The 25892-nt window shown below is 52.1% G+C and overlaps 3 protein-coding genes and 1 pseudogene across 6 annotated transcripts; 3 read left to right on the forward strand and 1 right to left on the reverse strand.

The window, feature by feature from the left end:
* Positions 1-431: 431 nt before the first annotated feature.
* Positions 432-18784, forward strand: shroom4 (shroom family member 4). Of its 4 annotated transcripts, XM_061808543.1 has the most exons (13): positions 432-679; positions 5769-5920; positions 9647-9817; positions 11084-13547; positions 13928-13992; positions 14411-15124; positions 15237-15755; positions 15914-16043; positions 16128-16400; positions 16761-16903; positions 16992-17132; positions 17993-18104; positions 18644-18784. In XM_061808543.1, the coding sequence occupies exons 1-13, from the start codon at positions 554-556 to the stop codon at positions 18647-18649; spliced, it is 5016 nt and encodes a 1671-aa protein (XP_061664527.1). In that variant the 5' UTR covers positions 432-553; the 3' UTR covers positions 18650-18784. The 4 variants fall into 4 exon arrangements, with proteins under 4 accessions (XP_061664527.1, XP_061664528.1, XP_061664529.1 ...); XM_061808544.1 differs by lacking the exons at positions 432-679; positions 5769-5920 and adding an exon at positions 8924-9075; XM_061808545.1 differs by lacking the exons at positions 432-679; positions 5769-5920 and adding an exon at positions 9197-9464.
* On the forward strand, positions 18113-21658 carry btr12 (bloodthirsty-related gene family, member 12). Its single transcript, XM_061808549.1, has 7 exons — positions 18113-19098; positions 19166-19357; positions 19441-19536; positions 20052-20285; positions 20357-20504; positions 20591-20617; positions 20737-21658. The coding sequence occupies exons 1-7, from the start codon at positions 18805-18807 to the stop codon at positions 21273-21275; spliced, it is 1530 nt and encodes a 509-aa protein (XP_061664533.1). The 5' UTR covers positions 18113-18804; the 3' UTR covers positions 21276-21658.
* A 686-nt stretch (positions 21659-22344) lies between these two features.
* On the forward strand, positions 22345-25546 carry si:dkey-46i9.6 (E3 ubiquitin-protein ligase TRIM39). The gene is made up of 6 exons (XM_061808548.1): positions 22345-23134; positions 23423-23518; positions 23630-23860; positions 23954-24101; positions 24170-24196; positions 24275-25546. Exons 1-6 carry the CDS (start codon positions 22370-22372, stop codon positions 24826-24828), a joined length of 1821 nt encoding a protein of 606 aa, XP_061664532.1. The 5' UTR covers positions 22345-22369; the 3' UTR covers positions 24829-25546.
* LOC133494968 (5S ribosomal RNA) lies at positions 25227-25346 on the reverse strand (annotated as a pseudogene).
* Positions 25547-25892: the final 346 nt, after the last annotated feature.

Consider the following 25892-nt stretch of genomic DNA (forward strand, 5'->3'; position numbering starts at 1 on the left):
CACAGTGGCGCCCTCTCTCGGAAGTTGAGTACATTTGCTCAGTAATAAAATGTTAATCAACCGAGCTACATTATTAAATTAATTCAAAGGACATTTTTTTCAGTGGCAATATTAAATTGAAAATCTACAAAAGTAGCGTGTCGGGATAATCACATTTCATTTTGAGCAATTATTAAACTGCAATAAGGTCATTATTGTTTTGCGCTGTTAAAGTTGAGTTTGGGGTGGGTTTTTTTGTGTGTGTGTGTGGGGGGGAATTTAGTAACAGTCGTTTTCCGCTTGACTTCGTCCACGTTTCTGCGAGCTTTTTCCCCATTTGGCGGATGTCGCCATCCGTCACGCCCACGCCCAGAGCAGTAGGCGGCGCTCTGGAGTTTGCCTTCCCCCAAAACTTTTTTTTTGGGGGGAGTCCCCTCCCCTCCCCTGCCCTCCCCTCCGGTTCCACTCCAAACGAGCCGTCCTCGCTCGTCTGTTAGCCGGGTCTCATTGTGGTCCCCGGCGCCGATGGGGAAGCGGCGGCGGCGGCCGGCAGACTGCAGCGGCGGCCGGCAAGATGGAGACGGTGGAGCAGCAGCTCGTCTCCTTCCACCGCGTCCAGGTGCAGCTGAGCGGCGGCGCGCCGTGGGGCTTCACGCTCAAGGGGGGCACCGAGCACGGAGAACCGCTCGTCATCACCAAAGTGAGTTTGCGGGGGGGGGGGGGGCTTTTTGTTGTTGCATTGTCGCCCAACGTGGCTCGATTGTTTCCAGCATGTTCTGCACTCGGCGTGGCAAACTTGGGTTCAAACTGTACAATAATGTGAGTTTTTGTTTGGAAGTGATTTAACCCCCCCCCCAAAAAAAAAAAAAACCGTTTCTCAAAGTAAGAAGTTTACATAGTATTTGGTACCGTTGCCTTTAAACCTGGGTCAAATGTTTTTGGATGTCGTTTCCACAAGCGCCTGGCGGTAGTTGACGGGAATTTTGCGACGTTACCTCTCGACAAAGATGGTGGAACTGAGCAGTTTGTCGTCTTGCTGTGTTGCTTCAGTATTTCTGCCCCCCCCCCCAACCCCTGTATTGCACAGTTGGGATGGTGTGCTCAGGCTTGCAAGGTTCTCCCGTTTTTCTCCCAATGTAATGATGCTCATTTTGGTTAATTCATTTCATTTTAGTACACGACGGGCACGATGACCGCTGCCCTGTGTGGATTTTCTCCGGGCTCTCCTGTTTCCTCTCACATCCCGAAAACATGCAACATTAATTAGACATTCTAAATTGACCCGAGGTGTGATTCTGAGTGCGGCTGTTTGTCTCTATGTGCCCTGCGATTGGCTGGCGATCAGTTCGTTGGTGTACCCCGCCTCCTGCTCGTTGACGGCTGGGATAGACTCCAGCACTCCCCGCGACCCTTTGCTATTGAGTTTGGAGACGATCACGGCACATTTGAGGCCCCTGGAAATTGCACCCAAGGATGAACAAGCCTTGGACAAGTTCACAAATCCCTTCCTGATATTTTGGCTGGTTCCTTTGGAATTTCCCATGACGTTAACGTTTAACCGCCACTAATTATTGCTGCGTGTTCTCCTACGGGTGCCCGACGCGCGCCTCCGTTCACCGGGCTAAGCGATGGAAAAGCGTCGCTCGTTCATCTGGAAACACACACACACACATGCAGCCTCTGGGAAAATGTGACCGGGATAGATAAAAATCAAACCGGATTGTAGCTTTTTTTTGTGCGTGTGTGGCCTGTGGCTATGTAAAGCTCACATGGTCTTGAGTGTTTGTGAGGTGTTGCGGTTCTCCGCGAGAGTCCATCAGTCACACACGGCGTAGACGTAGAAGACGTCTTGTGAGGGGGCAGGCTGCAGTGGGGGGGGGGGGGGGTGTGATACGGCCCATTTGGTCAACATTCCCCCAAGAAGCAGAACAAATTACCGCCGTCACACTCAACGGTCAGCTGTGTGAAGACTCGGCGGCGGGCAGTGGCGCTAGCTTGCCTCACGTGCGTGAAGATTGTTTGGAAAGAAAATGTTTTGTTTTCAGTCCCTATCCCGACTATTGACAATTCACGGAATTGCGCACATCTTTTCATCTTTTTTCTGCAGCTGGCGACATTTCCCCAATTTTTTTTTTTTTTTTTTTTGGGGGGGGGGGCACGTGCTGCAAGGTGGGCGATCCAACGCCCCCAGTTGTGCGTGCATGTGTTTTAGTTTCTGCATTCCAGGAAAAGTAGCCTCCAGTCAGTCTTCTGTGGGGGTTAGATGGGAATGCCATCAGATAAAGATGCTATTGTCCACTTTTGTGTGCGTGTGTTACTGTTTTGACTAATCAAAAACACATGTTGTGCAGCAGCAGTTGTGCACAAATGAACGAGACGGCGAGTAGTCAATGGAGCAAAAAAAAAAAAAAAAATTATAAAAAGAGCACCTTGCGCGACCCACAGGACAAACCAAAAAGTGTGTAAGTGTGTGTTTATACGTGTGTTGGGGTGTGGCTGGAATGTCGCTATCTGTAATCTGGAGCCTGAAGTGCTTTCTCCCAGGCAGTGTCTGGACACAACTGTCATTGGTTCCAGTCCATTTGTGGTCCTTTCTGGGGGGTTTTCTAACCGCGGATCACTGACCTTATATCAAGAAAAAAAATAATAAAAAATGGAGAGGTATGTCGATTGGTTGGAGCCAGTTGGCCGCCATCTTGGTACTCCTAAAACGTGTGGAGGAGACTGTTTACAGGTTGGATTATGGCGGGGTTTTTCCTCAAAGTTTGCCATGTAGAGTTAAAACTGGTCGCGTGAGGTTGATATTTTTTTCAGTTCTGGTAACGTGAAGGATTTTGAATTCGACTTGGGAAGCCAAAATAAGGCAAAAGTGCAAAGGAAAGACAAAGAACACTGTGACGAGCGAGAAACCTTGCATATTACCGAGGGCCCGAATTCCGTGACGTAACTTTTCCCAAAATACGCTGTGAACATAGCAAAAAAAAAAAAACAGCATTTTTTTGGTCATAAAAACATTAAATTTTAAGTCAATCAGTTTGATATATTTTTGGAAATAAGGACTCGCAACACGTGCTAAACGCGTTGTTCATTTGTTGTCTATGCGACATCCGATTTCAGACAGAAAATTTCAACTTGTTTCCTCGCATTTGAAAATCAAATTCAATTTGCAGAGTTCTGTGTTATGAAATCCATCCAAAAATTTCACAAATGTGTTTTCTTGCTTATCCACTGAAGTTTGAGAAAATATTTACATGGCTTTTTTTGTGAAAAACCGTCGGCCTAAAAAGGTGAAGCGGAGATGGAACAACAACAACCGCAAACAAAACGTTGTTCAAGTGAATTAAGCTCATCAGAAAATAATAATTTAAAAAAAAAAAAACTTTACAAACAAACTTTAACAACGTCAAAGTAAATCTCTCTAACTTACCTGTGGAATGTTTTTTTCACAGCCACTAATTTGGCGATTAACGCCGCACAGGTCGGCATGGTTGTTTTGGGAGTATCAAGATGGCGGAGGGCGACTTCAGTTTTGGTGGCTAATGAGTCATTCTCGGGTTATTATTTTTTTCTGAGAACATTTCCTTTTCCCTACAGGCGTGTGTGTGTGTGTATATATATATATATATAGAGAGAGATTTGTTAGTGTGTGTGTGTGTTTGTTGTCATGTTTACAGATGGTTGCCATTTTGAAAGCGCATTCCTGGGCGCAGTGCGGTCGCCGGTGGCCGACCTTGCCAAGAGTGGAGACCGAGGTGGAAAACTGACACAAAAACTCTCTTTGTGCGCGTCGGTCTAGTGAAAAGTCGTCACGGGCGTCCACTTTCGGGGGGGCATCGAGTCGAGATTTGAAACGTCGGAACCAAAATGAAAAAAAAAAAGTAAACAATAGTCAAAGAAAATAAAGAACAGGGTTGTGAGCTAAGCAGTAGTGTAGCACAGTAGATGGATATGATAACAACAACAAAAAGACATTTTAAAGATTTTAACCCCCCCAAAAAAAAGTATACTTAAGTATTCTAGTTTTTTTTTTCCCCCTTTAAGAGGCGGGGCTTGGTGTGATGCGTGTTCCGCTTTCGGCTCGTCACCGCAGTGCCGTACGCTAGTTTCAAAGCTTGTCACGTGAAGTATAAACGTGAAATCATGTCGGACAAAAGTGCGTCTCCTCCGCGCTCCATTTCGCTGAATGTTGTCGGTGTCTTCCGCGCGACGTCGCCCCGATGCCGCGAGCGTGGGAGCCTTTCCCTCTTTCCATCTGGGGGGGGGGGGGGGGAGAGGTCCCGCCACGATAAAGGAGGCCTTGTGTGCGGAAGGGAGGAGACGCTCACACGGCTCCGAGCGGAGGCCAAAGGTCCAAAGTGGACTTCTCCGATGCGCGTTGGTTCCTCTGAGGAGGGGAAACCTCACAACTTTGAGGTTCTATGCAGAGGATCAAAAATACACGGCACTGGTGTAATATCCCAAAGTTTTTATTTATTCACTCATTCTATCTTCTGACTTTCTCTATTTCTATTTTCAATATCCATCCGTCCATTTTCTTGGCCGCTTATCCTCACAAGGGTTAGGGTTGTCCGTCGCCTCGCCCGGTGAACGGAGGCGTGCGTCGGGCAAAAGAAATTTGGACACAAGGCCACCCGTAGGAGAACACGCAGCAATAATTAGTGGCGGTTAAACGTTAACGTCATGGGAAATTCCAAAGGAATCAGCCAAAATATCAGCAAGGGATTTGTGAACTTGCGCAAGTCTTGTTCATCCTTGGGTGCAATTTCCAGGGGCCTCAAATGTGCCATGATCATCTCCAAACTCAATAGCAAAGGGTCGCGGGGAGTGCTGGAGCCTATCCCAGCCGTCAACGAGCAGGAGGCGGGCTACACCCCGAACTGGTTGGCGGCCAATCGCAGGGCACATGGAGACAAACAGCCCCACAATTTAGAGTGTCCAATCAATGTTACATGTTTTTGGGATGTGGGAGGAAACCGGAGTGCCTGGAGAAAACCCACGCAGGCACGAGGAGAGCAGGCAAACTCCACACAGGCGGGGTCGGGATCAAACCCGGGTCCTCAGAACTTTACCAGCTGAGCGACCGTTCCACCCTATTTTCAATATTCTACTTCATAAGTTCTAAATGTGACTTTGCGTGCATGCTTATACATATTGGATGTAATTATGTTGACTGAGTGAGTTGACAGACAAATATCATCTTTAATGAGATCTTAACTCCCAATTTGTCTGCATTTGTTGCGCCACCTTTTGTGTTCAAGTGCTGAAAGGAACATGGATGCTATTTAGCGTTTGCATCAAGCTAGCAGACGCGCACTGACTTTCTCTCTCTCTGCCTCTCCTTAATGTCGGGTTTCGCTAGCAGTCGTCGCGCGCTCAAGGCGCCGCCTTGGACACACACACGTCCAAATTCGCTTTATGGCTATTAATGGCTGTCGTTGGGTGTGTCAACCCACTCTGTCTGAGCGCACACGCTAACGCCGTCAGCCTGCCGGCGACTGTTTGTGATGAAAAGAGCCTCTTGTTAAATACCGTTAGCCGCGTACGCGTAGCGGTATCGGGGGGGGGGGGGATTGCCGGGCGATGACAGCTTGTGCCCGACGTGGGATTTTCCGGATTTTTCCAGGGCACAATCATGGGCAGTGGGCCACAACGCACATGCATCAATTAAGTGAATTTCTGCACGTGCGCACACACCACATTTTAGTCCAATACGTGCGTGCCGGCCGGAAGATGCGGCGACGTGTGCGTCGCACTCACCCTTTTAACTCTAACCTGCATCTGTCGCCCAGATCGAGGAGGGAGGGAAGGCGGCCCGCTGCGAGAAGCTGAAAGTGGGCGACGAGCTCATTAACATCAACGGCTCGGCCCTCTACGGCAGCCGGCAGGAAGCGCTCATCCTCATCAAGGGCTCCTACAGGATACTCAAGCTCGCCGTCAGGAGGTAAGCACGCCCGTGCCAAACTCGGCGTTTAATACAACTATTTGGGGGGTGCATTATTCATTTCGGCAGTCATTAAAATATATATTTTTGGTGGTTTTTTTTTTTTTCGTATGAAATAATTTTGGGGCATCCGGAACAGATTAATTGGATTTACATTACTTCCTATTGGTAATACTGCTTTTGCTTGAATACAATTTGGCTTTAGTGAGACTTTAACTCGATTATTGTCAATCTTTCAATGTTTTACATCCAATTAACCTTTTTTTAACCTCTCGTATGGATGAAACCAAAACTCATGTTTTGGAAAAGGCTCCAAAAAGTTTTTTCGAGACTATTTTGCGGTTGTGGTGGTTTGTTTTTGTTGTTGATTTTGTATTTTTGCGTGCGTGTTTCCGTTTGGTTCTTGACCCTTGCGACGGACAATTAGTCCGTCCCTCCAAGCCGCCCCCTTCCCATTAAACGTTCTCGTTTCCCGACAAAGAGCACCCGGCGGGAGGCGGGCGGGCGGGCTAAATATGGGAAACCACGGGAATTCGAGACGCCGGCCAGAATCTCAGCGGACGGCGGGTTTGTTTGGGTCCGATTTCAACATGGATGCTTTTTGTGTGCTTGAACAGGCCAGAAAGGACAAAGAACGTTGAACTCCCAAATTTGGTCACGTTCTTCTCTGACACTTGGACTTTTTCGACTTGTTTTGAACCGTCCGTCCCCGTGATCCAATTGTGGACGTGAAGGAATCGCGGGAAGGTTTCGTCGCCTTCACCTGGAAACGTTCCTCCCGCTATCCTTCCTGTTTTTGCCGACCCCCGCCGCAACTGAACATTCCCTCCACTTGCGCACGATTTCCTCTTCCCAAAGCCGCATCCCGTCCGGCTTTATTTTCAAAGGTTCGGGTTTAGACCCCCCCCAATAGCTTTCAAAAAAAAAACTTGCAAATGTCGGCACGCTCGCGGCTGGTTTTGTCCACGCGGAACAATCACCTGGTTTACCGCTGACTGCCGCTGAACTGTTGTTCGCAGGCGCCACAAAGGTTTTTGCTGGCCCGCCAACCGCCTGCGTGCGATTTTGTTTTGGAGTTTGACTGCAGATAGACGGGCGGGCTAAAACGCGTACACACAGACACACGTCCGCGTTGCTTGGATGTAGTGCCACGGGCTCTCTGGGGACCAGCGCAGCACCGAGGTCTGTGGTGCCAAGAAGCCGGCAGCACAATAGTCTGACCCCTGCCCCTGCTCTCCCCAAAGCAACAATAGACATTCTTGGAATTCCTCAAGACCTTTTTCTTTCGCTCTCTCTCTCTCTCTCTCTCTCTCTCTCTCTCTTTTTCTCTTTCACACAAACATCCATTCATTTCCTAGACCTTAACCAGCACTCTTGTAATCTCACTTCTTGGCCGTTTGGGCCAACAAGGCCTTCTCCGTCCACTCTGTAACACTGACCTACTGTGCGGGTAGAACTGGAATTGTAATGGGAATGAACCCTTGCTTGTGAGTTTTTCAAGCTTCATTTATTTATTTTTTTTCCTTTCAATTATTATTTTTGACCTGTGACCGGAACCGAGAGCCCTTGCGCCGCATTGCTAGCACAAAATGGGAACTCCCCTTCGCATTCCATATATGTTATAACCCCTTGTAGCAACTGATATTTGATCACAAACCGTGCAGCAACATCTAGACAGACAATGTAGCAGAACTCACAGTCACATATTCTTTATTCTCTGCGAAGAATGACTGATCAAACTGCTGGGGAGTGTGACATCTCCTCCGTCCCCATGTTTATCCATATTTCTGACTTACCCTGCCCCCTGGTGGCCCAGACGCACACGCCAGCTTAGTGTATGTTTCGAGTTTGTTTTTTTTCCCCTCTTTAAAAATATATTTTTTTTCCGCTAACACCTTATAACTTCCTCAGTTTTACCCCAACTAACGTAATCGTAATGTTTCGCTTACAATTCATTTCATATGTAAGATTTAATATTTAAGCGCACGGCGTAAAGTGATTTCCGGGAGAGCCGCGGAGGAAATCAACAGGTCCCGGTCGCAGGCACAGAGACAATGGCAGCGAGGGACGGACGTGAGCTTGTTTAGGCTTTCCAGCGTCGGCCCTTTTGAAGGCGGCGCGCGGGAATGTCAGGAATCTGCCGAGCAACACGCATGTACGCAGCTCACATCCTCGCGGAGTCTGCCCCGGAAATCGTTTCAGGCCGCTAACGGGTCCTCGGGTCAGCCGACGGAGTTCAGCGGACGCTCTGCAACGCAGGTTTTGTCGACTCGTCAGCGCCAGAGGTTCGGAAACTTTGAAAGGACAGCGCAAAATGCCACCCACGGGCTAACGGGTGGTGGATGGATAGTTGAACGCAAAAAGTGCAGCAACACATGTAGACATATAATCAATTGGGGTTTTTTTTCTCTGCAAAAGCTGATTGCTAATTGAGTCACAGTAGTTATGAAGTTTGAAGTTTAATTATTTCTATTCTTTTTAGTTATGTGGCTACGAGAGTAGACCCCGCATACTCATGGTTCAGATTTTTTTTCCCCACTGTATCAGTTTATATAAAGTATAATAATGAGCGAGTTCTTCTTTCGGTACATTGTTTTATTGTTTTTCCCGATGGAAAAATGCCGCCCGTCTGTCACTTTTTTTTCCTTTTTTTTTTTTTTTTCCTTCGAGCCACTTCGGAGGATGTGTCCATATTTTCCTCCCCATCAAACAATAACATTGTGCGAGTCTCGGCTATTATTTTAGCAGCTTTGCCGCACTTTATCTGCCCTCCGCAAACTTCCTCTCGGGCTGATTCACACGTCCTGTGAGCGAGCGAGCGAGGCAAGGAATTGGGGGGGGAGGGGGGGGGGATGGTCAGCGCAGGACGGAGGAAAAAAAAGTCATGTTTTGTCTTCCAGCGAGAGAGAGAGCGAGGAAAAAGGAGGATCCACGATCGGGCTTTCCAAACCGCACACCCGGGAGCCTTTTTTCCCCAGTCCCCGTCCCCCCCCCCCCAAGCAGCAGTCGGGGCCAGACATTCGGCTCGCGCCGTGTCCAGAGGAAGGAGGGGCTTGATCCCAGAACGAAATCTCAGAGGCGTTCATTGTTCGGAGTGGAGAGCGAACGCGTCGAACTTGACATTTGCCTTCAGACGCCGCTCGCCCGTCGCTCTGGTGGGTGCCAACCGGATCGGGTTCGTTTGTGTTACTTCCTGCGCCCGGTTCGCTTACCTTTTTTTTTTTTTTTGTCTGGCGTTTGGCTGGCTCGTGTATTGCAAACTGAAACTGGACGACTCAGATTATGCACCTTGACCTTTGCGCCGTCGCTCAGTTGTCGCCACGAAGTGGGACATTCCGGCAGCCTCCGTATCGGCTTCTTGGAAATCCGCAGGGACGGGGGGGGGACTTTCTGCAACCTCCGCAAAAACTCCTTTCACCAACTTCTCGAAGGGCCGCGGTTTTAATCGTGACCTCACGCTGCACCGGTCTGGATTTTTCAGAAGGTTCCGGGGCACGATTCTAGATTTCGCTGTCACTTTCTGTTTGTACCCCGCGAGACGGAGGTGAGTCGGCGCTCGCTGAGCTTTGCGCATCTTTCTTCCCCCGCACGCGCTCGCGCTCGACTTCTTCGTTTTGGGTGCACTTGAAAGCTCTCGAAATGTTTCCGCTTTATCCAAAAGAGTCAGAAATGTTTCCGTTCTGTACGTATGCAGTTATACGCGTGTACTATTCATCCTGTCCGCAGGCGCAGCATCCCGCACATCAAGCCTCCCTCTTGGCTCCCGAGCGAGCGGTCCGAGCCGCCGCCGCCTCCCCCGCCCTGCCTCCCTCTCCCCGCCGACTCGCCCCCGCCTCCCGCTCCACCTGCCATGCAGCTCCACCCCTGCCCGCTAGCCTGGAACACGAGTGAGAACAGGTGAGCCGTTCGCGCTCGCAATATATCACCGATTTTTTTTCAGGGTTTGTTTTTGCACGGCGATGAGCCACAACGCGCGGTCCAGTTTACTGTTCGACTGATGTCCGATTGGACTCCAGGACCGGCGACCCTCATTCTGTACTTTGGCCCTCCGCAGCCAAAACTAACTGGCGCACTGTTGACGTCATCGCGTTTTAAACCCACGCAAGAAGGCCCTTGTTCTATTTTTAACTCTCTATGTCAACACCTCAGTGCGATAACCAATCAAATCCCCCCCGTGAGCTGTTCTTTGTCTGTCTTTTGGCCAAGCCACGAGGCTTGTTTTCAATTGGTCCACCCGGGACTGCAGTTGCGCGGACCTTTTTTTTTTTTTTTTTTTTTTTTTTTTGTAAAATCGTTTCTGTGCAAAGCTGGCGCCCTCGTGTTGATATCTCCAGCGACGAACCCCGGGAACGTTGACCTTGGAACTTTTAATGTTTGGACCAAATCCCAGACGACCGATCTTGGTGAATCGCGACGACTCCGCTGGTTAAACCCTCAGCTCCAAAAAGGGTCTCGTCACCAAGGGTCTTACGTTCCAGCAGTTTCAGAACCGCTGGTCTAGTCTACCCCCACTATGTCTCCCTTTTGTATTTTACTCAGTTGACTCATGATTATCATATGCTGTCATGTCGGCATATTTGCGTTTAGACGTCTGCGGGTCCTTGAAAGGAAATGGGAACTTTTTACTGACTCATGATCCCCCCCCCCCCCCCCCCCAAAAAAAAAAAAGCCTTTTGTCTTTCGCGATAGGAATCGATGATCTCATGCACCTCTTTTAGACTCGACGTCTCTCAGGCAGTTAAGATGGCAAGAAGTGTGTGCGTTTGGTTTGCCTGAGCTCATTCACGCGGGAGCGAAACGGGCGTACAATAGCATGCGAGGACCAGAACAAGTACACAAAGAGAGGAAGAGGTCCGGTAATCTGCACATGTGCGGGACCCTGCGCACAGCGAGCGCGCTTGGTGCCGCTCGGTCTGTGCCAACGGGCGGACTCGCGTGTTCCGCGCCGCGCCCCATCGGGCAGGCGTGACTGTCATTTCCTGTCCCGGTCCGGTCTCATTTCCTCTCTTGTCGTCCAGGTCAAATCGACACAGCAGCTGGGCCTTGCTTCTCATTTGCTGAGACGATGGTTGTGTCCTTTTTGAGTCACTGTCCTGTGTTAAGAAGTCCCGTTTGGAGGACCGGATCGGATCTTTTCTAAATGTCTTCTTTGTCTCCTTGCAGTGACTTTCCCATGCACTGGGGTCAGCTGTGCCGGCCGTACTCGTCCACCGACCAGAGCAGTTCCCTGGGCTCCATGGAGAGCTTGGACACAGCCACGCCGATTCCGCACCCTTACTCGGACTCGCGCAATTCACCCGTGGATCCGGCTCTCTTCAATAGCAAACGGGACTCCGCCTACAGCTCGTTCTCCGCCAGCTCCAACATGTCCGACTACGCCGCGGTGCCGCTCAGACCCGGTGACGTGTGCTCCGTTGACAATTTCCTCCAAAGTCTCGGGCAGCCCTGCCGGGATTCCGCCACCGCTGACGGAAGTTCATCCGGTGAGGCGCAGCGGTCTGGATTCAAGTTCAGGTCATTGACCAGGCCCAGGCAGAGGCCTGTGGAGGTCAAAGAGAGGCCCTCCTCCTGCTCGTACGAGGAGGACAGGAGGGGAGGGGGGCTTGACGTCATAGCAAACGGAGAATGCGCAAAACCAGCACAAGCCGATCCCGTTCAGTCTTCAAACAGAACTGACTGTTTGACCAACGCGCCGAGTTGCCCTAATGCTCCAACCAAGCGTCGCGCTTCTGCGCCGACCGATATTTCCTACGAGGCGAACGCGCCTTCTCCGAACGCTGAACCGGGAATTCACAATGGCTTCCTCAAAGTAGAAGAGGCGAGCCAGACCGGTGATGTCGAACGTCATCGTAGCTTAAGTCGAAAGGAAGAACACGCGTGTGATTTGACAGATGCTGCCGACGCAACGGCAGATCCGCGCTCTCTGGTCACTGTCAAGTCCGCTGGACCTTCTTCGTTAATTTTGCAAGCCTCGTTAGAGGGTCACGAGCGGTCTCAAACCAGGCCCTCCGTTTCAAAAGGTCATCACTGGCCGAGTGACCCAGAGAAGACACAACTTCAGTTTTTGCAGTTTCGGAACAAAAACACTTCGCCGGAACCGTGCGGTCCCCCCTATCCCTCAGATCCTTCTTGTTGCAGCCAGTGGTTGCCGGGTCCAATCGAGAGGCAAGAACCGTCAAACAGCCGTTGCCTGGAACCGGCAAGCAAATGGGGCGAAAGCTGCTGTTCAACTCCTGGATCTGTGTTCTTGGAGGAAGGAATGGGAGTTATTAAGCATCACCACCCTTGGGGCCGCTCCGTGAGTGTACCCGAGGACCCAGCTGGGCCTTCACCGCAGGGCAGGCTGGATTCGGACCAAATTCTTGGGAATTTTGAGCCTCTTAGTGCTGCTGCGAGTGTCGACGCTTTACTGGAGGAGCGAAGAGCAGATGAGAGAACAAGAGGTGAAGACAAATTAAAGGACAGCGCTGGAGCGCTGAAGCCGAACCCATCGAGGAGCCATCGCCGAAACCGCCGCCGCGACGAACGCTTTGCAACCAACCTCAGAAACGAGATCCAAAGGAAGAAGGCCCAACTTCAGAGGAGCGGCGGCCCGGGGGGATTGCTCTCCTGCGGGGAAACGGTCCAGGAAGAGGAGTGCGCGGACCCCTGTGAGGAGTCTGAAGACCTGGACACTGAATTCAAAGAAAGAGGAACCAACGTTGTGTTAGCCTCGCTTGTTGGTTCCGGTGCGCCGGAGGAGAAATTACCCACTTCAAACGAAATAAACGGTGACAATTTGCACCCGACTGCAGCCATTCAGATCGTGGACACGGGTGTTCCGAATTTCGGTGTCGGTGTCCGTGTTGTTGAGGAGCCAGCTCCTGCGGGCAAAGCTCGCCGCTGGCGTTGGACCCCCGAGCACAAGCTCCAACCGGAACCGGAACCCAGCAGAATGTACGGTGTCGTCGGAGAGAACGTGTTAGGGGTCACCGTGTCGAGGCAAGGGGTTTGCGCCTTCTCCTCCGCCTCCGCATCCTCCTGTGGGCGTTCTGCTTCTTGTTCTCAAATGGAAGAGTCTGACATCCTTCCGTTTGCAGATAGAAAGAAGTTTTTTGAGGAGACGAGCAAGTTCGTGGCTGGTCCCCCAAGTCACAAGTCCCACGAAGGGGACCAGCACGTTCAGTACACAAACCATCGAAGGTACTCCTATCAGGGGGGGCTCCGGCAGGAAGTGCGAGGCCGAGACAGACCAAAGGAGAGTGAACAGACGAGAGGATGGGAGGAGAGCGCGAGGGAAAGAAAGCGGCACGACGTGCTACGTGAAGCGGAGATGCGGCAGGAGAAGGAAAGACGGGAAAGGAAAGTGGAAAAAGAGAGACTCGGGGAGAAGGAGCAACAGGAAAGGGTCGGACGGTGGGAAAGGGAGCAGGAGAAGGAACGTCTGCACAAAGAACGAGAGGAAGAGTTGGCACAGGAGAGGGAAGAGTTTAATAGCAGGTCTTGCGCGAAAGAAAGGAATCACGGAGAAAACTCCCATCCTGGACACGGCAGCCGCGTCCCGCCATCTGCTTTCTACCCGGCGAACCGACCTTCGCAGCCAACATCGTGCCAGGGACTCGCCGCGAGGAGGACCACCGCGACACAAGTAAGTGGACCCTCGGGCATTGTCGGGCATAACGTGGGGTTGCCGGGTTGTCTGTTAGCGGGACTCGAGGAATCTGCATCAGTTTTGCAGGCGATGGAGTTCGTTTGACTTTGTGCTATGTCGAAACCCGTCGCATACGAATCCAATCCAAAGGAAAACAAAACAGTCCTGTCCCACTGAACTGACCCAACCGGCACCCTGGAGGTTCTAAGACGCTCCAAGTGGCTTGTGGTTGATCTGCATGTTGCATTTTGGTCATTGAAATACTCTGATGGTTTTCATTTTGACCTGCAAACTCCTTTTAAAAACTCAGCCAAACAAAACCATATTTCTCTAACTGACTTTTTGTGCGCGTGACCGACTCCATGTGTCATCCGCAGTCGCAGTATCCCGCCCGGCAACCCGATACAAGCAAGCTGAACAGGAAGTACAGCCTGACAGAGAGGTGAGACACTTCCTTTTACGTGTACTGTTCAATGTCCTTCAGAACTCCGCAATGTTCTTTCTGCAAATACACGCTGATGTAATCTTTGCCTGATTGCGAAGAAGCGAATCCCGGGGAGAATTTGGGCGGGTGGTCTGGGGAGGGGTGGGGGCGTGGGGGGGGGGTTGGCAGGAAATCCCATCTTGTCGTGGCTGTAATGAGCCTCAAGTGTGGAAAGTAAAGCAATCATCCAGACTCAAAATGGAACCCGCTGGCTGGATGGAGCATTCCCGCTCGTTAGTACGCGCACGAATTCATTTACGTTTTGAGCTTCCAACTCAGTTTCCTCATATTTGAGGTTCCCTCCATACCCCTAAACAAAAACCTACATCTTTGTTTTAACTGGTCGGGGGGGGGGTTTGGTTTCGTGGCATGACAGAGACTACACCGGCTGGAGACGGGAGTGCCAGCCTCCAGACGGCCTGGGTCCGCATCATCGCCCTCCTCATCAGGCTTCGCGGATCGCAAGGCAGGCGGTCGGCGACGGGAGCGACTGCGACGGGCACCCGGCGGCAGCCCCCCTCTCACAGCGGGGGCGCGCCATGTCCGAAAACGATCTCCGTTTCGACGGCGGCCAGCGCCGGTCGCCGTCGCGCTCGGCCGCGGCCGGCCAGACGCTGAGCGAAGTGGAAGAAGGAGTGGAACACCTGTTGATCCAGAAGAAGAAAAAGCCTCCCCCGAGGCCACCGCCGCCCAAGTGGGACCAGTTCCACCGCAGACGTGCATCCCACCACGCGCTGTTTCCCACTCCCTCTTCCGTTCCTCCAGAACATCGCCGCGCGGCCTCGCCCTCGGGTGAGCGGCGCTCTTCCGCTCATTCTACCTCTGAGCAGTCCAGGCAGAGGTCGTACAGCCTTCCACCGCAGAGACCGGAAGCGGCCGAGACCTGCCCGCGCTGCAGTTGGAACCAAGGCCGGAGTCGCGAACACCCCTTCGCCCACGTCCCGTCCGATCGCCGTCAGTTCCCAGAGCGCTCCTTTTCTGTCGCCCCGCCCAGTCCCATGTTCTCCAGGCGGTCCTTCAGGTCTGCGCTCCCGACATATTTTGACCAGCACGAGAGGGAGATCGCGCCCCAGCCAGGACTTTGCAGCAGGTCTGTGAAAATACTTACTCACCTCTTTTCTAGCCTTTGTACGGCTTGACAACCCAGACTGGTTTATCATCAAATATTTGTTTGTGATTGATTTCATTTTGTGTCTCGCCAGTGGGTCCGAGGCTGAAGGCCGCCAGAATAAAATGTGGAATTCTCTCCAGCCGCCGCCCGGCATGAGACCCGAAGCTGAGTGGGAGAGGACGCCGTCTCCCAGATTTCAAAGCGACAACACCGCCTTGCCAAACGGACACCTTGACGTCCAGAGCGGTGAGCCTCCAAAGGTCCCCGAATCAGGAACAGAGTCGGAGATGACCCTCAGTCCAAGCCCCACACACAGCCTGGAGGCAGAACTGGACGTGCCCTTAGAAACCGACATAGACGACTTCCGGGGGGATGACGGACTTCCTTTAGAGGAGCAGCTGCTCACCAGCGAGCTTCCTTGCTTCGCATTGCCAGTCACCGTCTTGGAGACTGACATCGACACCTTGACAGAGCTGCGGGCCCGGCCGGAAGAGGAGCCGGAGACCAGCTTGGATGAGCTCTTCCCCCACAGTAGTGAGGGAGAGTCGGGCACAGAGAACTGGAGGGTCCCCTTCCATCACCCCGAGCACAACACCGACAGCCTGGAGAGGTAATGAGAGTTGAATTTCCACCTTTGGGCTTCACCCTTTTGAATCCGAATAGCTCGATTTGATTCCCAACCGACCGGACCGCTGAATTTTGTGACGATAAGACTTCCCTGAGTTTTTTTTTTTTTTTGGAATCTCCGCAATGTCCTCCCCCCGTCAGGCGCTCCGGCACGAGTTCGAGCTGCTCTTCGTATTACAGCACGTCGGCGGCCAAGGCTCAGCTCTTGACTCAGATGAAGGACTTGACCGATAAAGAGCGCGACGACGACGACGACGAGCTCACGTACAAGGTGGGCGCCCTCGCCCTCGTCCTCGCCTCCTCTCGCCCGACAGCCCGTCTTATTTTTTTTCATCCCGCGTTTTCCCGTGTGCAGAGACAGCTAATGGAGAGCCTGCGTAAGAAACTCGGAGTACTGAGGGAAGCCCAGCGGGGGCTCCAGGACGACGTCCGGGCCAACGCGCAGCTGGGGGAGGAGGTGGAGAGCATGGTGGTGGCCGTGTGCAAGCCCAACGAGGTGGACAAGTTCCGCATGTTCATCGGGGACCTGGACAAGGTGGTCAGCCTGCTGCTGTCGCTGTCGGGGCGCCTCCTGAGGGTGGAGACCACCCTGGACGCGCTCAATCGTGATATGGACGACGACGAGAGGGTAAGGCGCTGGAGAAGAGTCACCATCCTGTGTACCACTTAGTCATTTAGGAGTGACTGATGATGATGAGAATTATTCTGAATAATAACACTTCTGATGATGTTCACTCATTCAAATCCCAAATCTGAGAACACATTCTGGTGCAACCAGTAGGAGGCAGTACAGTACTGTATTGTACTCCAATTCTGCCAACGCACCACCTTGTCTTATCTCGGAAAGGTCCCGAACGGTTCGGTGACCACAAATGTTCAGTTCTACTGGTGTCGGAGAGCAGATACTCGTGCACCGGTCGTTGTGTTCCGCCTCGGGCTTGATGGGGAAACCTGATTGGGATTTTGTGCTTCTCTGGTTGCCGTCTAGCTCTCCCTGCTGGAGAAAAAGCGCCAGCTCATGAGGCAGCTGTCGGAGGCCCAGGACTTGAAGGACCACGTCGACCGCAGGGAGCAGGCCGTCAGCCGGGTTCTGGCCCGCTGCCTCTCCCCGGAGCAGCACCGAGACTACAGGTACAAAAGTGGAGGGCCTTGCTTTTGATACCTGACCTGGCTGAAGTGACCCCGCCAACCGATCTGATCTGATCTGCGTTTCCTTCAGCCACTTTGTGAAGATGAAGGCAGCCTTGCTGGTGGAGCAGAAGCAGCTGGAGGACAAGATCCGTCTGGGAGAGGAGCAGCTGAGGGGGCTCAGGGAGAGTCTGGGGCTGGGCCTCGGTCTGGGATTGGGAATGTCCGTGGGGTACGGGCATTACTAACTGGATTCCCGAAAGCGCCACTCAAAAGTAGAGACCCCCAAAAAAAAAACTGAACCCCCGAAACGGCACAAAAACGTTTCCGCGCACGGATTCAAAACGTCAGTCCGGACTCTGCACGGACGCATTTGTGCCGCTTTCAAACATGACTTGACGCGAGACGCTAAACTTGTGTGCGTGATCTGACGACCAAAGAGAAGGCCTGACTTTTTTTTTTTTTTGGGGGGGGGGGGGGGGGGGGGGCTGGTGCTTCACATTACATCGTAGTTTACCTTTTCGTTTTTTTTTTTTTTTTTTTTTTGACACCACTGAATCATATCACTGTCACACGTCTGATTTCCAGTGTAGAGTTTGACACTCTGCTCATAAAAACAAAAACAGAAAAAATGTATAGAAGACACTTATGTTTATAATGTATGCATTGTGCGTGTGTGTGTATATAGTGGATTTGAATATAGCTGGTTAACAAAGCCTTGGAAAATGAGCAGCTGTCCTAATGATGTATATTTTTACTTTTTTTTTTTTTTTTTAACTGCACAAATCTATTCAGTTGAAGTGGACAGATTCATTTTTTTTTTTTTTTTTTTACCCAACATGAACCGAGGCAAAAATGTCACTCGGTGTCTTCGTCATCATCCATTAAACATTTGACCAAGCGCCTCCCGTCCTGATTTTTCTTCATGTACTTTTTTTTTTTTTTTTTTTTTAATTGCATTAACTAGCAAAGTGCGGCCGTTTTTGGTTTTTATAACCAATCAATTGAGTTCTGTTGGTTCGCTCCTTAACCCTGTCTAGTCGAAAATAAAAGCAAACAAAAGTGTTGTGGTTTTCGGGTGTCTGGTTTCAGGACGCCACCCACGTCGGGCGGAGGGAGGGCCTCGGGCTGGCCGCCGGTCTGCGAGAGCGCGCGGCCTGTGGACTTTATTGCGAAAGGGAGCGGCGTCCGGACGGCATGCAGAGTGAGTTTCCGTTGACGTGACGAGGAAATACTGTCGTGCTGCTCGAATATTGCGAACTGCTCCTCCCGCTCTTCACATTTCTTTGCTGTATTTTGGATTCTTGAGAGGCCGCTTCGAAAATGTATGCCTGATGTCAAATTTGACGATAATTTTTACATTGATATGGGGAAGCTCTTTCACCCAAATTTTTTTTTTTTTTGCACAAAAGTGTCACGATGGTCGGTGTGTTGGTTTCCTTCCCGCCAAAAAGAAAGCGCTGTGACCATTTCGGGATAAAGATGTAAAGGCGTTATGACAGACTCGCCGTGGAGGTTGCGCCGTCGAGTGGAAGGTCCCGTCGGTTGGCATTCCTCGCTCGCGACACGGGCTACTTCCTGCTTGAGCTGAGCGATGACAAGCGCTAACTTTGTTCGCAAAAGGGAAAGCACTGGAATAAAAGCCGTCGCTTTTATGCGACACTGGCCACCGCGGTTTAGTTTTCGGTCCGCTGTGCGTGTGAATCCTTTTGCTATCGTGATCTGCGGTCTCCTCGTTTCCAGCCGTAGGTTCTCCGGGAGGCCGCGTCCTCTGCGAGGACCAGTTCAGCTGCTCCATCTGCCTGGAAGTGTTTGTGGAGCCCGTGTCCACGCCATGCGGCCACAGCTTCTGCAAGGCCTGCCTGCAGGGCTACTGGAACCACAGCAAGAAGTTCCTGTGCCCCATGTGCAAGAAGAGCTACAGCAGGAAGCCCGAGATGAGCGTCAACAGGGTCCTGGCGGAGATCTCCTCGCAGTTCCAGGGACTGGCGATGGCCGAGGGGCCCGGGGCCTCCTCGCGTGGGTCTTCGCTTAATCTGACCCCGGAACCGGGCTCCCCGCGGCCCGATCCCGGCGAGTTCGCTCGGGACGGGGAAGTTCCATGCGACGCTTGTATCGGGAGGAAGTTGAGGGCCCACAAGTCGTGCGTCAATTGTCCCGGGTCCTTCTGTGAAACGCACCTCAGACATCACAAAAAGGTAATCATAATTAATAGTTGTACTGATACAGTGTGTGGTTGTCGTCATCGACTTCCTGTCTTGCCAGGTCAAATCTCTCACATCTCATCGCCTTATCGAGCCCACCTTCCACCTGGAAGACAAAATCTGCAAGAAGCACGAGCGTCTTCTGGAGGTTTACTGCCGCACCGACCACACCTGCATCTGCACGGCCTGCGCCGAGACCGTGCACAAGTCCCACGACGTGGTCTCCAGCGACCACGAGTGGAAGAAGAAGATGGTCGGTGGCGTAGCGTACCGGTACCGCCTCCCGGTCCTCCGGCGTGTGACACCAAGGTGACTTTGCTCTCTTTCTTCTCGCAGACCAACCTGGGAAAGAAACGGTCTGAGCTGAGGAACCTTATTAAGGAGCGAGCCAAAAAGCTGGAGGAACTCAAGCAATCCATTAAAGTCATCAAGGTGCGAGCACTTATCAATCCAATTCACGCTCCGGTAAATGTTAAAACCGCTCAGATTTGACACAAAGTTGATCCAAGAGTGAATTCCCTGAAATCTTCAGTCACGTTCCCCTCCAGTGCTGTAGGTGGCGCCGGTGCCTACCCACACGCACCGGCTCGAAACTCGCATGATCTGCCTTTCCTGTCCCTCTCGAGCAGAGAATCCGAGGGAGGCGTTCGCACGTGCTCGTCCGACCAGTGCGACCGGTCTGGAGAAAAGCCCAACGTGTTTTTTGTTTGTAAAAATGCGAGGAGTGGCTTCGGTTTTGATGACCTCTCCCAAGGCACTCATCCGCGCGGGGTTCTTTCATTTTTCTCATCCGCTTCTCTTATTCACGCTCACAAAACGTTATTGCCGTTGGGCTTTTGGGTTGAGTTTCAGGATGTGCCTGAAATCCACTTTCCAGGTAACTTTTGACTCTGCAATTGCCCGCCGTCGTTCAAGCTTTTTCTGAAATTCCACCGGGTGTCTCGCAGACCAGCGCCCAGAAGGAGCTGGAGGAGAGCTGGCAGGTGTTTGCCGAACTGCAGCGCCTGGTGGAGCAAAGCCAGGCCGAGCTCGTGGAGGTCATCGCCACGAGGCAGCGCGACGCCGAGCGCCACGCGCAAGAGCTGGCGCGAGGCCTGGAGAACGAACTGAGTCAGCTGAGGAGGCGGAGCCATGAGTTGGATACTCAGGCCCAGAACAAGGACAAAGTAGTCTTCCTGCAGGTAGGCACCGACGCACGACTGTAGATTCATACTTAATACATGTGCTCATCATTCCCATTTTCTCCATGCAGCACTTGGCCGCCTTGCCCCCCCTCCCCGAGCCCACCGACTGGTCGGCGGTGAGCATCAATACGGACCTCTACCTGGGGACCATCCGCTCGTCCGTAAGCGGCCTCGTCGACAAGTTTCAGGAGGAGCTCAAGAGGCTGTATGGCAAAGGTCGGAACGTGGTGTGGTTGCTTTTCAAACCGAAACCGGTCCTTTTGTCTCGTACGTAACGCTGCCTCTTTTGTTTTGTCCTTCAGAACTCCGCAAGGTCCAGAACTACGCCAGTGAGTCCCTTTCTATCGAAGACGGTCATCAGATGACATCTCTCGCTTAGCCACTCAATTCATTTTCAAGTTCCTTTTGAATTGCCGAGGAGTCCAAAAGTCTTTTCCCTGTTGCTCAGGTGAGGTCATCCTGGACCCGGCCACCGCCCAGAAGCACCTGGCGCTGTCCGACGACGGCCGCCAGGTCAGGTACGAAGAACGCAAGACCGCGCACTCCGAGGGGCCAAAGCGTTTCAGCCCGGCCCTCTTTGTCCTGGGTCGAGAGGCTCTGAGCTCAGGACGCCACTACTGGGAGGTGGACGTGGCCCGCAAGACGGCCTGGACTCTCGGGGTGGCCAGCGCTTCGGCTCGACGCAAGGGTGAGATCAAGCTGAGTCCCGCCGGCGGCTACTGGTGCTTGTGGCTGAAGAACGGCCAGGTGAAAGCGCTGGCTTCGTCCCGCTTTCCTCTCACGCTACCGTCCCAGCCGGCCAAAGTGGGGATCTTCCTGGATTACGAAGGCGGACACGTCTCCTTCTACGACTCCAAGGCCCGCTTGCACCTCTACACCTTTGTTCACACCTTTCACGAAAGTCTGTACCCCATCTTCAGCCCTTGCCTGAGCCAGGAGGGCAAGAACACGTCCCCTCTTGCCATCACACCTGTCAAAAACACCTGACTCTGACCAGAGGGGCAAAGGTTCCAGAAAGTTTTTGAGGATTTTCAAACTACTCCAAATTGTCCAGGATTAATGCCAAAATATTTTCCCTTAGTGAATTTCAGTTCCTTATTAAGAGCCATCTTGGAACTTTTTCGATTCCTTTTGATTTCCACTGATTCCCATGAAAAGTTCCCACAATTTTTCAACCCCGACTCTTCCTGTGAGCGTGTCCACTTCGGAACCCAACTGCCTCACGCACCCTGAACACAGCATTCGTTCAACGTGAACACTGAACGCTCGGCGCCTGGGAAGGACTTTTGGAGGTCAAAGTTGACCAACTACGGGGTCAGTATCTGAACGTATTGACGTGTTTTAGTTGAATAAAAATGGCTTTATACTAAAAAGACCCCAGCTGTGTTGCAGTACATTTTGTTTTGTCCTTCCCAGGGTCTTTTCACGCTTGTGTATCTGGGTTAAGGGGGCGGGGGGATATATTTTGGGTGGTAGGTTTTGTGAGCGTCGGTCTCATGTGTCAGTACACGGTCGAGCCTCGAAGCAACTGGTGAGTCTTCACAACGTCACGACAAGTGCGTCTTCTGCTCCTTCTCGATCCCTTTGCTTTGGTTTTCTGCGCTTAAAATCGGTCGGTGAAAAACTCCGTGACGAGGCGGAACCTGTAATCAGTGAGTCGTGCCTTTGGGGTTGGCGCCACAGCTGCCAGCTGGCGAATTAAGTGTTGCCCCTTCTGCAACAAGGGGGGGGTGCAGAAGGAGCTATGGAGAGGCGGGGCGGGGGGGGGCTCAAGTCAACTTGAGTCAGACTTGGTGGTTGTTTTATTTTTGCTTATCCATCTTGGATTTGTTTTTTGGGGGGGTGGGGGCTCCATGGGTCTTCTTGCTTGTACTAACAAGGGTACTGGGAAAAAAAAAAAAAAACACACAACTAATTGGACAGGGTCTCAAATCAATCTCGACCGAATAATAACCTAAAGCAAATCAAGAAATCGCCAAATCATCAGAATACTCACAAGTTCATCCGCCATTTCTCCGAGCTAACCCTCGCAACGTCACTGTCACAGCAGGTGGGGGGAAAAAAAAGGCCGCTCAGGTAAAATGACGCTGCCTCTCCGCCGCGCAGGGATGTCGTCGCCTGGGAACCTCTCGGAAGAGCAGGTCCACTGCTCGATCTGCTTGGACGTCTTCACCGACCCCGTGTCCATCCCGTGCGGGCACAACTTTTGCCAAGCTTGCATCCTGGGATACTGGAAGAGCAGCCCGCTCTACCGGTGTCCCATGTGCAAGAAGTCCTTCTACAAGAGGCCGGACGTAAGCGTCAACACGGTCCTGAGAGAGATTGCCGAGCAGTTCAAGGAGATGCGGCTGAAGAGCATGGCAGGGAAGCTTGCCAAGGGGAACAAATGGACTGTGGAAAGGCGCAAGGAAGAGGATGAAGAGAGGCTTTTGGAGGATGACCGTGAAGAGGAGATGAAGGGCGTGGAAGAAAACGTCACCAGAAACGTAGCCGAGGAGAAATCTCCGGAGGAGGCGATTCAGCCGGCTCCTCCGGAGTCCCCGTCTTGGCGAGAGGTTCTGTGTGACGTTTGCCTCGGCGAAGGTCGTCCCAAAGCCGTCAAGTCCTGCCTGGTGTGTCTGACCTCGTACTGCGAGGAGCACCTGAGGTCGCACGCCGCCAGGTTCACCAAACACAAGCTGATGGAGCCCGTGGCCAACATGGAGGACCGCATGTGCCCCAAGCACCAGCGGCTCCTGGAACTCTTCTGCAAGAAGGACCAGACCTGCGTGTGCGTCCTGTGCACGGAGACTGACCACCGGGCGCATTACACCGTCCCGGTGGAGCGGGAATGGACGGAAAAACGGGTGAGTGAAGACGACGCCTCGGGGGATTCCGGAAAGTGCATCATGTGAGAAAACTGAGATGAGGGAAACATTTCTGTTCTAGAAAGAAGGTAAGGTAAGAAAAAAAAATATATATGTAATAATTTTTGTCCTGCCAATCCTGCTTTTGTCCAGTCTAGTGATGACCTTCCACATCTGCTCGTACCCGTTTTCCCTCATATAAAAATGTACAAAATCGTGTTGAAGCTCGGTTTTTGGGTTTTTTTTTTTTTTTTGGCGGAATAAATAATTTGTCCCCTGTTGTTTTAGGCGCACCTGAAGAAGATCCAAGTGGACGTGCAACAGATGATCCAGGACCGAGTGAGGAAGGTGGAAGAAGTCAAACGCTCTGTGGAGCTCAACAAGGTAAGAACTTGGTCGTACGTTTTTGGGAGTCACAGTAGGTCAGTGGTTCCGGTAATGTTCTCCAAGCTAAAAGCTTCTTCTGACTTTGTGTTTGTTGCCTCGCGGTGGCAGGCGAGCGCGAAGAGGGAGACCGAGGACAGCATGCAGGTCTTCTCCGAGCTGATCCGCTCCATCCGGAGGACTCAGGCTGACGTGGTCGCGCTCATCGAGGAGAAACGGAGGCGGACGGAGGACCGAGCCCGGGATCTGGTTACCGAACTGGAGCGGGAGATCGAGGGCCTGAGAAAACGTTACACCGATCTGGAGAACATGGAGAGGACTGACCACATTCACTTCTTGAAGGTGCGAGATGAGATGATGCATCAGGGTTCTCCGCAATAACGCGTGATTTCTAGTTTCCTGAAGCTGGTTTTGTCTGGGTTTTTGCTTCTGTAGAACTTTCCAGCTATGAGCGCCGCGCCGTCCGTCCACGACTGGACCGACACAAGCGTTCCCACGGATGTCAGCGTAGGCTTGATCAGGACAGCTGTGTCCAACCTTGAAGCCGCTTTCACGAAAATGGTGGACAAGCTAGCGGATGGAGGTACCACATCCATGTTGGGAATTATTTAGAATCTCACAACAACCTAACCTGCTCTCATTTTCCCGCAGAGATCCAGAAGATCCTCAAGTACACAGGTACACCACAGGTTCTGTTTCCCCATCGTGGGCTTCTTTTCATCCGACCGAACTAACTAATCATCCTTCCCTCTGTAGCGGACGTGACTTTGGATCCGGATACCGCCAACCCCTGGCTGCAGCTCTCCCAGGACAGGCGGCAGGTGCGTCACCTGGGAGCGTGGCAGGACCTCCCGGACCACCCCGACCGCTTCGACACGGTGGTCATCGTCCTGGGCAGGGAGGGCTTCACCTCCGGAAGACATTACTGGGAGGTCCAGGTCGGCGAGAAGGACGACTGGTACATGGGCGTGGCCAGGTCGTCCGTCAACAGGAAGGGACGCATCTCTGTGAGCACTGCCCACGGCTACTGGGCGCTCGCCATGAAGAAGGGCCAAGGGTACCGGGTGTCCACCGTGCCTCCGCTCCCGTTGGCGCTCGACCCCAAACCAAAGAGGGTGGGAGTTTACGTGGACTACGAAGAGGGCCAGATATCCTTCTACGACGTGAGGGCTCGCACGCACCTCTACACGTTCAGCGACAGGTTGACGGAAAAGATTCTGCCGTTTTTCTACTTGTACTGCTGCGACAAAGCCTCCGACACGGTCGTCATCTGTCCGGTCGCCGAGAAAGCCCTGATTCAGCAAAGCTAAAATGAGCTCCACCACAGAAGTGACACAATTACTCACACTATATACGAAAGTGGAAGTACTCACCCAGTACTTGGGTCAATTCCCTGAAGTGCAATGATAACGTTGCACCTCTATTTTATGAAATCGCAAAGTACTCCTCGTGAGAAGAGCAAATTTTGTTCAGTTTTGAGTGCTCACGGCTCTGTCTTTGGACACAAAAATCAAATATATGATTGCAAAACCCTGAAGTCGTTGTTATTGTCTTGATGCACTCGTACTGTGATCTTCTTGTCCTTTCGGCTTGTCCCATTAGGGGTCGCCACAGCATGTCATCTCAGATGAACTCGTACTTGTTTGGCACAGTTTTACGCCGGATGGCCTTCCTGACAACCCCTCTGCATTTTAGCCGGGGCGAGAGAAGCTTACAGCACCCGATATTCCCAGGCGGTCTCCCGTCCAAGTACTAACCAGGGCCAAACCCGCTTAGCTTCCCAGATCTGACGAGATCGGGCGTTCTCGAGGTAGCGATGGCCGTAAGCCACACATAGCACGACTTGGCGGCTTGGCTCGCAGAACTCCCAAGATCCAGAGTCACTTCCGAGTCGCAGCTGCCACCACAGTCAAAGGTCGGCGGAGCTGCACTGTGTTCTGTCCGACGATGGGGTGCACAGACATGTCGTTAAGAAAAGTGTGAAATTTTATTTGACTAAATGTATGAGTGTCATAAAAAGGAAAAGAAATTCTTTCATGTGGACTTTTATTTCATTTTCACATTCGACCATTTTGAACCGGGTTGATTTTCCAGTTGGCACACAGCTGCGCGCAATCAACCAATGAGCAAAACTCCTGTTGTCATCCGGTCAGCGTCACTCCATCGACGCAAACAGAATCTCAACAACATGAAGCAAGACAAGGATAACAAAGCGCCGGGTCCAGACGGAAGACCGCGGAATCCACCAAAGCCGGCAGAAACGGCGACGGCACGACATCGAGGACTCCGACAACTCACTCGTTGCCAGGCTTACGTCGGTGGTATCGAGGGTTCTCAGCCAAGGTTTTAAAGAGATGCTTGTCTAATATCCTGG

This window comes from Syngnathoides biaculeatus, chromosome 21, assembly GCF_019802595.1.
Source record: "Syngnathoides biaculeatus isolate LvHL_M chromosome 21, ASM1980259v1, whole genome shotgun sequence".
Lineage (NCBI taxonomy): Eukaryota > Metazoa > Chordata > Actinopteri > Syngnathiformes > Syngnathidae > Syngnathoides > Syngnathoides biaculeatus.